At 53.8% G+C, this 13,355-nt stretch overlaps 1 protein-coding gene across 1 annotated transcript in view; it reads left to right on the top strand.

Annotated features, from left to right (window-relative positions):
• Positions 1–13,355, top strand: part of RIN3 (Ras and Rab interactor 3) — a 111,220-nt gene that overhangs the window by 67,892 nt on the left and 29,973 nt on the right. Inside the window, exons 4-5 of the mRNA XM_033108117.1 lie at positions 430–502; positions 8,826–8,917. Coding sequence (XP_032964008.1) covers positions 430–502; positions 8,826–8,917 — 165 coding nt within the window. The remainder of the gene's footprint in view (positions 1–429; positions 503–8,825; positions 8,918–13,355) is intronic.

The raw sequence follows: 13,355 nt of genomic DNA, 5'->3' as shown, positions 1-13,355 counted from the left end.
GAACGACCAGTGGCCCCAATTCAGCACCTCTGCACCAGTGAACCTGCCAGAGGCCAAGGCAGAAGTGGGCAACTTTCCTCCTGCTGCCCCCTCACGGTCCTAAGAATTGTCCAGTTGAGATGACCCTGATCAATTGAATGTTTTATTCTGCTTTTACAACCTAGAGGCTTATGTGTTGTTTTGCCCAAAATGATAAGTGTGTATTAGTGAAGACAACAGCACCTGTTGTAGTAGGTGTTCCCCCCCAAAATCTCAGTGGATTAACACCCCAGAAGGTCATTTCTCACTTCCCTGGGTCCAGTTGGCAGCTGACGTGTAGGCAGCTGTGGCAGGCTAAGCTCTGTGGTCGTGAGCGCGGGAGGCACGGCCGGCCCCACTCCTTCCTTCTGACAGGGACACTCATCCAAGGCCTTTGTCATCTCTCCTCAGTATTGTACCTGGAAGGCTCTGTTCTTGTGTTTGAGGACATCTTCAGACTGATCGCATTCTACTGTGTCAGTAGGTGAGTACACCCGGCCCCACAGGAGGGCGTCTGGTTGTGACAGACATCCATGCAACCTTGAGTGGGGGCAGGGAGTCCCAGGGAAGCCCCCAGGGGAAAGGCTGCAGCCCACAGGATGCAGAGAGAGGGGACAGTCCCTGGCTTTGCCCTGGTAACCATGAAGGAAGGTGTTGGTTCTGCTGCTTTTTTGGACCTTCCAGTACGGACCCCTCCTTTACTACCACCTGCCTCCAACTCACTGCCCATCACCCCAGCTACCTGTGTTCCGGCTCCCAGGACAGCTTGGAGTCCTGTGCAGACCCAGTGCACCCTGTTGCAGGGGTTATAGAAGGAACTTCCTGTAGGGGCAACAGCAAGGGCTGATACCCTCCGTGAGAGAGAGCTTGTAATGGCTGAGCAGCTGCTGGGTGGAGTGGGTGGCTGGTAACCGCTCTCAGAACTGCTCCAGTTATTCAGAGTTGGTTGCAGGTCAGCAGAAATTTAAAACGACATTTTGGTGCCAGAAGCCACAGGGTGTTGACAAGGGCTGGCTACAGGCTGGGCAGGATGTCTTGGGGTCCAGGGCTGCAGGGCGTGCAGCTCTGCTTGGGGCCCACTCCTCCCTGCTTCAAAGAGACCATCCTTCCTGCCTCAGGTGAAAACCACACTCAACCCAGAACACTGCTCCCACCTACCAGGACCATCCTGGGTCCCAGTGGGCAGAAAAGGTTGTACCGATAGTAACTGTTGCTCATAGCTACTGCCTACTGTGGGCTGGCCAGGTACCCAGCACTAATTGTTCTTATAAGCATTATGTTTTTAAATCTTGCAAACAATTTCACAAGGTAAGTGATCTTGCTATTCATATTTTGTAGACGAGGAAACTAAGACAGAGAGGTAACTTGCTAGTCGCACAGCTGGTAAATGGCAGAGTGGATATTCAAAGTACACAAAGCTCCAAGGTCCATGATCTTTGCGACAGCCTCCCCACTGTGCACGTCCTAGTTCTGATGACCCAGCATGTCCCTCTAGGCCCACAGGGCAAAGCATCAGAGGCCCATGGCCCTTTGTAAATTATGTCAAACTCTCCAGGAGATAAGGCTTTCCTGTTCTGAGAAGTTCTTACCTTAGTAGAAGGTGCTTAACATGTTTGGTACATTCTGGGTGCTTTGAATGAATGAATGAATGAATGAATGAATGGATGAATGATGACATAATTACAGAGCCCAGAACTGAGCAAGTTACTTAATCTCTCTGAGTCTCAACTCCCTCTTCTGTAAAATGGGAGTGATAATACCCATTAGAGAGATGCTGGAGGAGGAAATAAGATAAAGAGACAGCATGCTGCCCGACACCCAATAGGTGCTCTGGTTCTATTTCCACGGGTTGGGCTGTTGGAGGGTGTGCTGGGGTAACGACTTTATGTGTGCAAGGAGATCTGGGGGCAGGGTCACCAGGCTCAGCACTGCGTCCCCCAACCTTTCCTCCTGTGGCTGCCATTTCTCCACATTCCAGAAAAGCAGGTGCCTGTTCACCCACCCTCGAATGCTCAGGGAACCCGCAGGAGGTCACAGGGGACAGAGCCTGGCATTCCTGTATTTGGGGGTTGGCAGTACCAGCTTCAAGGCCACTTCTGAGGAATGAGATGCTGCGGGAGGAAGACCTCCAGGCTGGGGGTCAGAGACCTATTACCGAGCTGGTTGACCTTGGACCAGTCACTCACCTTTCCTGGACTCAGTTGCCTCATTTATCAAGGAGTGGTAGGCAAGATGGAACACCAAAGTATGAGAGCTCTGTGGGTCTAGAATTCTAAAACCCTGCCCAGTAGACTCCTTCAGAAGCAAACACCTGGGGACAGAGTACATTGCAAGTGCCTGCGTGCTTATCCTGCAGGGCCTTGCACAGGGGGGCATTTTGATCAATACTAAACACCCAGGTCATGCATGTCAGTCCTAGCTCTGAGACCTGCGTCCCCAACACCATGCTGCACTGCAGGCCCAGCCCACCGCACGCCCTCCTTCACTGAGCCTGCACTGGGGCCCCTGTGGCCGGGGCTGGGTGCCTGTTCACCGAGCACTTCCCCAAGATAGCACGGACCAGCTGTGAGAAGGTCAGGCGGCATGACGAAGACTTTATCACAGTAGGAGGCCCCGTGTCTCTCCAGCCAGCACTCGTTAGGGAGCACGTGCTGTGTGCCACCTGCAGCCTCTGCCCCCGCCACCCCCAGTACTGGAAGGCACAGATTCTGCTTCAGGGTGCTCACCCCAATCCTAAGGCAAACCCTAATGCTTCAGGCTGGATGGACGACTGGTGAGGTTTCTAGAGAGTGTTCCCAGACCTGGCTGGGCCCCACAGCCACCTGGGGAACTGGTTAAAAATATGAACCATGGGGCCACATCGGAGATTCTGACTCAGTGGGCCTGGGGTGGGTCACGGGGCTGTGCATTTTAAACATGCACATGGTATGTATATCTCCTGCATTTATAGTAAGCCTGACTGCAAACCAGGGTTTGAGAACAGCTTCTAGGGAAAGGATAGTATTAACAGCTTGCTGGGGGTCTGCTAGGAGCAGACTTGGACAGGAGGGTTCAGGTGCAGGTGACCCTAAAGGACTTGCCCCCACGGAGAAAAAGCAAGGGAGTTGGGGGGGGGGCGTGTAGTGCGGCAGGACAAGGATGGGAGAGAAGCCGCACAAGGATGTGACTGCAGGGACCGTCCCAGCCTTAGCAGCATCCTGCCGGAAGCTCTGGATCATAAAGGGGACCTCAGCGTCGTCTATCCTAAGGCCACAGAGCTGGGCTTTTGTACCCCCAAACCAGCCAGCCAGCCCCCGGGGCACACCCCGGCATTTGTGGCTCTCCACAGGGGCAGGCAGTGAGGCTCCAGCATGCCAGGACAAACCTCTGAGAGTCACCGGTGCCAGCCCTCGAGCAAACCCTGCAGAGGCTGGGCAATGGGTATGCAGAGCTGGTGAAGGCGTCAGAGCGGTCTGGGTGGGCCAGCAGCGGTCACTGGGGCAGCCAGCTCCCATTGACAGGGTGTCGTGTGGAGTCAGGCTTTGTCGGGGGCACTGCCCACGAAGTTCTTTCTCACCCTACAGAGGTCCTGCTGGGAGCTATTGTCATCTCAGACCCACTTCGTGAGGCTGATGACCCCTCCCCCAGGGTGCGCCAAGAATCAGACCCATCCTTGTAGGGGGCTTAGCAGAGCACCTGGCACAAAGTGAATGCTGTCGACACAATCACGCATGTTTTCTTATTTCTGTTGTACGTGAGGAAAGTGAGGTGTGACCTGTCTCAGTTTGCCCAGCTCAATTTTGAGCCAGATCTGAACCCAAGCGGGTCTGACTCCTGAACCCACTGCTTCTGCCCAGCATAGTATACAAGGCCAAAGGCCAGAGGATGTGTGAGCTGCTCCCCTCCAGTCCGGCCCTTCCATATATGGGAGAGTCCAGACCCTTTGGGTGGAAGAGGTGACACTGGGGACCAGGCAAAGAAGGGCGGGAAGAGAATTCCAGGTAGAAGAAACCACGCGGGCAAAGGCCTGGCAGTGGGGAAGCTATGGGCAGCTCAGGGAGGGCCTCCTGGGGAGAACCAGACACATGGTGGAAGATAAGATGCTTGGGAGGCCTCGAATGCCATACTCAGGAGCGACAGGGACTTCCTACCACAGGTGCCCTGAGCCACGCTGCTGCTCACAGTCAGACTTCATTTCAGCAGAGTGACAGGGCTGCAGAGGAGGTGGGATTGAAGCAAGGGGACGGTGGAGACCAGCCGGGCGGGTGCTGCAGCCCTCAAGGCCCTGTGTGGAGGTGCCTGCCCCAGGCAGTGGATGGGGGAGGCAAGAGGAGTGGGGGGTCAGGAGGCACCCAGGGAACTGCCGGGGCTCCTATCCTAGGCGACGGGAGGATGAACACACCTGATCATTTTGGGAGCATTTCCCACGTGCCAGGCACTCTGCTGACCCCCTTACAAGGTTCGTGAGGTGCGGTCCTCAGCGTACCCGGGGTCAGGAGTCAGTAGCCTATGAAGGGGGGGGGCACTTAACCAAAATGAAGAGGTAAGGAGGAGCCCCTTAGGCCTGCCCTCTCTTGGAGGTGTCTAGAGACCAAGTGTTGTGACCAAGCTGCCACCTTCCTCCTGGCAGGAGGAGGTGGTGGCAGGTTGGTCCTCTTCTCCCTTGAAGAAAGCTCTTATCACTGTCTGGAGCGGCCTCCCCAGCCACCTGAGCCAGGAGCCACCATCCTGCCTTTGGATGGTACTGATGAGTGGGGCAGAGGGAAGGAGCGTCCTCCCACTGCTCCGAGGCCTGAGAAGCGCCCTTGGCCTCACTCCAAGGAGGAGGAAGCACGTGAAGCTCCTACTTGGTGCAGGTTGGTGCTTCGCGTTTCCTGTATTCCGGCTCATTAATTCTCAGAACAAGCCCGTAAGAGAGCGAGTCACCACTGTCAGACCAGGAGCTGGAAATGGCAGAGCTAGGCAGAGTTCAGGCTGGTTTTCTCTGTCTCTCTCCTTCTCTCTCACTTAAAAAAAAAAAAAAAAAATTACCAAAATAAATTCACATTCTTCCCTCTGTAGTGGCTGACTTTCAAAACCACACAGGTCACCCGGGATCTGTGAGGAGATAGAGCTGAGGTACCGTGGGCCTCAAGGAGGTTCAGATGTTGCTCTCCTAGGCCTGGCCTTCCATCTTGGAAGCATTTCCCATGTTACAGGACCTGGAGTGGGGGGGTGCCAAGCCCCTAAGAGGGAGGAGAAAACTAGCCTGTGCCAAAGAATGAATGCGATCACAGACGTGGTATGTGGCGGTGTTCAATCTGCGGGTCACAACCCATTAGGAGGTATAGGTGGTGAAAAACAAAAATGTATTTGGTCTTTGTCCAAGCTCCTACAACCTTGGAATTTCCTGAGTGATGGGGTGTCTTTCGTTATTCCTAATGAGCCCTTTTACTCACACCTGAGTTTATGCTAAGAGGTGACACAGGTAAGGTCCCTAGATAGCCTTAGGATGGGGCCGATCTCCAGGAAGACCAAGGAACTAGAGGCTGGGACGTTCGGACCCATCCACCCAGGTGCTGGGAGGTGGCAGCCAGGTGAGAAGGCATGGACGTCCTGCACCCGTCCTCTATGTCTTACCCCTCCCCCATACCTTGCCTGTGCACCTCTTCCATCGGGCTCTTCCTGAGTCGTATCCTTTATAACAAACAAGTAAACGTAAGCAAAGTGTTTTCCTGAGTTCTGAGAGCCGCTGTAGCGACCCTGAAGAGGGGGGTCATGGGAACCCCTGGTTTCTCGCCAGTCAGTCAGAAGTATGGTGGCCTCGGATTTGCAATGGGCCATGAACTGGGGGCAGACTGGTGGGACTGAGTCCTTTTTCTGTGAGGTCTGCGCTAACTCCAGCCAGTGAGTGTCAGAACGGAATTAACTTGTGGGACACCCCATGGCTGTCCGGTGGATGCGTTGTTGGTGTCAGAAAACACCCCAGAGGGGGTCATAAAATCAGCTGGGTGGATCATGATTGGCTCTTTTTGAATGAAAAATTAAACTAGACTAGAAAATATCAGCACGTGTCTCATGTAGCTGGAGTAAGTCTTGTGCTAAACTCTTGTGTGTGTGTGTGTGTGTGTGTGTGTGTGTATGTGTGTGTGTGTGTGTGTGTGTGTGTGTGTGTGTGACACGCCAGAAGTGTTTCTTACTGGCAGTCATGGTCCAAAAAGTTTGAAAAACACCAGAGGCCTCCAGGGAGGGCCTTTTGCACCCTGGGAGGTGCAGAAGCTGACCCCCCACCCCAGAGTGGGAGGGGGCTTTTAGAACTCTTACTCTAAATATCCCATTTCAAAAGTTTCTATTTTTGTGAATGCATTTTAATGGACTTAATAGTTTATAAGGAAACACATACACACATACATATCTGGAAAGGTGCTTAATTTTTGTTTTTATCACTAGCCTTTGCTTTGGGGGTCATGATTCCCTCCGAAGGCTGTGTCCATCAGAATCCCCTTGAGAGCTGTTTAAAAATGTGGATTCCCAGGCCACCCCTGGACCCGACACTAGGCATGGATCTGGAATTTGCATTTCTGGCAGCTCCCCTAGAGGATTCTGATTCAGAAGTAGTTAATTAGTTAATACAGAGATATTAATGCCCACCCATAGGATTGCTGTGATATAGTAACAATAATAACAATATCACGTGAGGAAAGGCCTATGAACACCCAGCCCAGCACCTGGCACAGAGTAGATGCTCAACAAACACCCCCATCCTGTGTGTGCTTTTCCTGAATTGGAAGGGGCAGCCCCTGGTGAAATGCTGAATTGAGTGAAGCGTGGGGGAGCACCGATGGATGAAATCCTTGGACAACACTGGATCATGGGGAAGGACGGGGCCCATCGTGTGGCTTTGAAGGATGTATAAAATCTAAGTAGGCACAGGGCGAGGGGACAAGGGGCAAGGGGCACATTCCCTTATGCAAAGCTCAGCGGTAGGAATGAGCAGGACACTATAGGAAACCGAACGGGACACTGGGAGGCCCCTGAGTTCAAGGGAAGGATCTGTGGGGAGAAGTGGGAGCAGGCTGGGGAAGGCCCTGGATGCGGGGGTTCCAGGCTGGGGAGTGATCCGCAGTCACCCCGGCAGCGTCTAGAGCAGCAGACTGAAGAGGGGGGTGAGGGGGTGTCGGAGATTGTCCTGGTGGTTAAGGGAGGGCATCAGAGAAGCTGAACGACTCTGCTGGCCATCACAATATACAGTGACCAGAAAACCACTGGAAATCCCGCTGGCAGGCCAGACAGCCAACCAGGTAAACTGAGGCAATATGAGATAAATTCTGCCACCCTTCAAAATTAGAGTGGGGTAGTGGTGAAGGGGCAGGCCTGAAGTGAAGGTGGAGCGCTATGGACATGTCCAGTCTGGGTCTGGGCCTGGCCTGCCTGGGGGTGCTGACAGGGAGCCCTCGAAGCCTCAGGTTCACAGGAAGAGCACTCAACCAGGACAGTGAAAGGAGATGCAAAGATCGGTGGGCAAACCCCACCTACTGACTGTGGAGAAGCCAAAAGCCACATCCTAGGAACTCGAAAAAGAGCCCAGGATCTTTTTCTACCCTCCCCCATCCTGCTTTTCCATAAACAGTTTCTCCACCCCACCCCCCATGAAAACACTTCTCACAATGGGGTGGGGCACCCCGACAAGCCTCATGGCCCTGTGTGGTGAGCAGAGGTAGTGTGGGAAGCTCACTGCCAGCCCCATCCCAGGTGGTCTCTGTCCTGCTCTCCCCTAGTCCGCTTCCTGAAGTTTAGATGGGTCCACTCAGCAAATACCTATTCTTTGAGACTCTGTTGTGTGTGCTAAGCACTGTAGGGACATCAGAGACCTGAAAAGCTGCCCGCCCCTTCCAGGAGCTCCCAGAGCCCAGGTATGGTGTTGACAGGGAGGCGAGGAAGGAAGCAGTACAGGCTGTACGGCCGTGAAGACCCCAGCGGACAGATGGCTCTGGCCTAGAGCCATCATGGAAGGCTCTCAGCGTGCATGAATAGATGGGATTTCGTGATGGAATCACGGTTTGGGGAGAAGGAGGATAGAGCAGGGATATGGCTGTAAAGGGAGGAACGGGCCTTGAATGCCAGGACGAGGTGTAGAATTGGGACCACCCATCCTGGGGCTCCTGCAGTGCCATACTCTCCTTCCTGGCCCCTTGAACAGCCCTGGACTGGAAGTTAGGAGGCTGGGGACACAGCAAACTACCTTCAACTCACCATATGGCCTGGATGTATTCCTTTCCCTCTCTGCACCTCAGTTTCCCCATCTGCACACTTAAGAGGGAGAGTATCTGAGTCCCCTCTGGAAGATCTCTGGAGAGATCCCTGAACAGTTCCCTGTGCAGACCAAAGGCAGCAGATAGAACTGTCTGTGCGCTCACTGGGGGAGGTCTGACTGTGCACTCAGTGGGGGAGGCCTGACTGTGCGCTCAGTGGGGGAGGCCTGACTGTGCGCTCAGTGGGGGAGGCCTGACTATAAGCTCGATGCACATCTCAGTGTGTCACTCACTTTACCAAGAATAGTGCCTTTGGTGGAAGCTCCCTGGGCTTCCCAGGCCAGGACAACGGAGGAAAAGCCATGACCCATCCCTCTCCCGCATCTCTGAGTCCCTAGTGTGGACATGGGACCTGGATGCTCCCTCAGCCGCAGGGCTCTGGCCCTCCACCCCAGAGAATTTTCCAGTCTGCGCAGAGACCCCAGCAGCCAGTGGGGTGGCTGGGGTTCTTCCTTTGTGGGCAGTGGGTTTGGGGCTGGCGATAGGACACGTGGATCCCTCCCCAGACGTGACCTCCAACCCCTCGTGTCTCCACAGAGACTTACTGCCCTTCACGCTGAGGCTGCCCCGGGCCATCCTTGAGGCCAGCAGCTTCACAGACCTCAAGACCATCTCCAACCTGGGCCTGGGTAAGTCTTCTCCAGGGAGCAGGGGAGGTGGCAGGGCTTGAGGAGACAGGGCCCTAGAACCGCCCCTGCTGACCGCCTGTGCAGAGGGATGGCTCCTCAGGCTGAGACCAAGCTGGACCCTGAGTCCCAGCTCTCACAGGACACCCGCACCCCTGCCCCAGGCTGCTGAGCACCGACAGCAGGGAGCTTCAAAATGGCACCTTTGAACAACTGCCTCGGTCTGCGGCACAATCTTGTTTGGTCTGAGGGAGCGGGGGCTGGTCAGGGCCAGCACAGCTGACCTATGTGTTGTCAGGCTGTGACTCCGGCTGAGGCAGAACCAAACATCAAGGTCCTTCTCAGCAGTGGCCAGAGAGGTGGGAGCCAGCAGCCGCCACAGCCCTGGCCCCCCCATCAGAAGGGACAGCAGGGTGAACATGCTCATGAGCTAAAGTGTGCCCCGCCCCCCTGGCCTGCCCCCTGGCCAACCAACTGATCCGTAGCACACCCCTCCTAGCCCCTACCCCTCTGACCTTTTGAGGGATGCAGAGAGGAGAGGAAAAGTAAGAAGAAAAAACAAGAGTGTGTCTGATCCCAGCCCTTCCACATGACAGCAAGAAGTGCTCTGCGGGGGTGAAATCGGCCGGCGCTGGCCTCTGACTCGGGCCTCGCCATGCTGGCCCTTGGGAAGCCAGGCCAGCCACCTCTGAGGGCTCCAACGCCTCGGCAGAAGGCAGGCCATGTCGATGAGCAATGCAGTTCACCCATAAGGCTTTATCAAGATGGAACCACCCACGGGACCCTGCGCCACGCACGGCTCAGCACAAGGCCTGGGACAGGGCAGTGCCCTGTGCACCAGTGCTGGTCGAATGGAAGAAGCGATGACTGAAAGGGCAGGACCAGGTCGGAAAGGAATTTAGGGGCAGCCTGGGATCAGAGAAGACACCCCCTGGTACCCAGGCCAGACCTCTGTCCACCACCCAGAGGGGCCTCCGAACAGCCATGCAAGAGATGCCACAAGGAAGCTTATGGTCAAAGATGAGGAAATAGGAGTTGCCAGGCCCTGCCCTGAGTTCAACCTCTTTACCTGCACTGACTCATCAAATCTTCAAACAGCCTATAAAGTAGGTTCTGTTATTGTAATCCCTACTTTATGGCAGAGGAAACTGAGGCACAAGAGGTTAAGTAACATGTTAAGCACAGCTGGGAGCTGAACCGGGGCTTTATCTGCAGCCCCCTCCACTCTCTCTTGCTGCCCCTTACCTCTTTACCTGGACTCTCCTAGGTCTGATTTGCCCAGTTTATAAACTTCAGGACCAGTTTTCAGTCGATATTGGAAATAAACGCTGAACTTTGCCCCCAGATATTTTAGTTGTTGGGCTCTTGCCCTCCCAGAAGTTTGAATGTAGAACGGTGACAGTTTTGTAACTCACACAGTTCAAATGGCATCCCCCCTGAGATCTCAAATGGTGTGGATGAGACTTTCATCACAACGCGCTTAGCGCTGTCTTGTGTAATCCTTGTGTCCTCCTTTAAAAGATAAAAAAAAAATCAAGTCTTAGAACAGCTGAAAAACTTGTCAAGGTGCCCCAAGTGGGAGGGGAACAAAACTGGGATGTGCACCGGGGACTTTCTGCCTCCGCACCCCATGACCTTCTCGGTTGTCTTTGCAATGAGTCATCAATGGCCAGTCTGAGGCCCAGCTGGTAAGACAAGTGTGATGGATGGGCTCGGGCTGGGGAGGAGGGTCCGTTTGCAGCAGCCCATGGCCCCACTGTGGGGTTCAGGCAGGCACCCCTGGGACATTCCTTTCTGGAATAGACAAGCCTTTCTATCCTGGGAGAGCTTGACCTCGGGCAGGATGAAGTAGGGAAGGGAGGTTGCCATCTGAGAAGCCAGTGGCAGTTCCATTCATCTGTCAACACTTACTTCCTTGAGAAGGGGATTTAAGTGACACCCCTAGGAACTCGTCAGCTTAGGAACCAGAAGGCTCTGATTGGACCTGGTGTCCAAGGGCTGAAGGACGTAAAGCGAGGTTCATCGGAATAGTTTTTCCCTGGTTCAGGGCATCCCCAGAATGGATGGAGAAGGAAAAGTAGAGTGAACGTGATCAAACTGAAGTGTGCTCTGAGCTGTGCAGGCCGGGACCTCGCCTCCCTAGCCCTGCAGTAGTGATGATAAATATGCAGCAAGCAGCATTTGCCAGGGACACACAGCACTGTGCCCAGCCTGTCACATACTGTTCTAGACAAGGCACTCTGGTGGCAGAGAACTGAAACCCACTGAAGCTAGCATAGATTAAAAAGAACATAATGAGGGGACACGGGAATCTCCCAGAAACGGAGCAGAAGGTCAGCCAGGCTTTGCGGGCAGCAGTAGCAGTTCCCGACAGATACCTGCCGGCTCCTGGCAGCCGCACCCCGCGTCCCCATTTACTCCCGGTCCTGCTTCCCCACTCCTCCACCCGCCAGGCTCTGACCCCAGCTGCCAGCCCCACCTCATCATCTTGCCACTGCAATAAGTTTATGAGGCATATGTGTTTCCTATCACTGGTGTCAGCAGTGTCCTTTTTCTGGCATTCTAGTCACTTTTTACAAAATGAGCAGAATGTAATAAATATCTGAATAGTCTGCACAAGGCCTGCTGTTCAGACACGAGTAATGTCACTGAAACGGAGCTATTGACTTGCATCAGAACGTTCACTCGTGAGCTGAAAAAAGTCCAAGTTTGGCCTTGGAAAAGCCAACATTTGAAAAGAGCAGGCTATACAAGAATAGTCCTGGGGCTACAAAACTAACACAGGGAGCAATTCAGCACTAAACTATATGCAGCTGATCCTAAATGGAATCTAGAGAAAGCTGTGGTCACTAAGGGTTAAATTTGCAGATGTTCTCAGACGTGTTTGCCATGCATATATGTTTACTACTTTAAAAATATGTTTAGAAAAGGCGTATGTTTTATAGTCCATTCAAGTTTGCATGTCATTTGCTTTTTCCTTTCTATAGTGAGAATTTTCCTAGTTATTACAAATTCATTGAAAACTCGAATTGAATGACTGTCCAACAGCCCATCTTTGGGATGCCACAAAAATACTTATTCACTGAACTCATTGGACTTTTGAGCTGTTTCTACGGCATCCGGAATATTTTGTTGCATTTACTCCTCCCCTCTCTGTCCTGCCACTAGCCCGGGCTTTCCAAGAGTGAAACCTTCATCACCTGTGCCCTAGCACCTGGCCCGGCTCAGGCCCTCTGCAGATTGTAGGAATGGACACCTGGCAAGAGGTATCCCCAGGCAAGGCACAGGAGGTCGCAGAGCCAGCAAAACTTTCCTCATTCTGAGGGCAGCATAGAGGCAGTGAAGGCAGGGACTCTTTGGGGAACACCGGCCGCTAAGCCAAGGCCTGGCATGGTGCCATCAGGCACAGACGCCCACAGTTTGCCAACCACTAGGATTGCATGACAGTGTTCTGCTTTTCCTCTGGCCTCGGCATTCTGCAAGCAGCAGAGAAAGTAACCTACTTCCTTTTTTGTGTGTGTGAGCATAAAGCCCTGTACTGCTACTGCGATTCCCCAACAGGCCCCCAGGAACCTAAGGTACAGCCCCTCAGATCTCAGCTTCCCCACCCTCAGTCTTAGGAGCAGGGGAGCAGTTCCTAGTCACCCAGGCCCCAGCCCATTTCCCTAAACCCAAGGTCTGCTCCACACCTGCTGGAATCCAAATCTGAGCCATGGGAAATGTGTTTTGTTTTGTTTTGAATCTGTGCATGATGGACCCACCCTGCTCTTCTAAGGCAGGCTGTCCGGCTGGTGGCCTGCCCACTTAGGGAGCTCCGCGACCCTCCTTTCTGCCTCCATCCTCTCGTTCTCTCACCTTTAGACGCCCTCCCATGGTTCAGGGCATCCTCACCCTGCCATCAAAACCAACCTTGCCTGTGTCCCACTCAGACCCCTGCCTCTCCACTCTGGCTAAGCTGACCCACTCATGAGAGCCAAGGGGTTGAGAAAATACTCAGATGGATAAAGCACTGCTGCTGCCATCTGGAAACTCTGAGTCGGGGATGGGGGTAGCCAGACAAAACCAGAGAATTAGAGTCCCTGATGGCACCAGAGCTGGGAAGCACCGAGGCGGGGAGGGGAGGCCTGAATAGGTCAGGAAGACGCCACCAAACAGGTAACATTTGACCCGCATCTTGAAGGATGAGTAAGAGTTTGCTATGTGGAGAGGATGGGCAAAGCATTTCAAGCAGAGGGAACAGCATTAGCCAGGACTAAAGGTGGGGCAGCCCATGGCATGTTCAGGAAGAAGTGAGCAGCAGAGAGTGGGGTGAAGACTCAGCAGGTGGTGCTAGAAAATATGTACAGATTCAGATCCCACAGGCCTTGAATGCCAGGTTAAAGCGTTGGCAGTAATTCTGAACAAATAGCAATCAAGGGCCTACTCTACGCCCGGCATGGTG

Source organism: Rhinolophus ferrumequinum, chromosome 6, assembly GCF_004115265.2.
Source record: "Rhinolophus ferrumequinum isolate MPI-CBG mRhiFer1 chromosome 6, mRhiFer1_v1.p, whole genome shotgun sequence".
Lineage (NCBI taxonomy): Eukaryota > Metazoa > Chordata > Mammalia > Chiroptera > Rhinolophidae > Rhinolophus > Rhinolophus ferrumequinum.
This window is presented reverse-complemented; position numbering and strand designations above follow the sequence as displayed.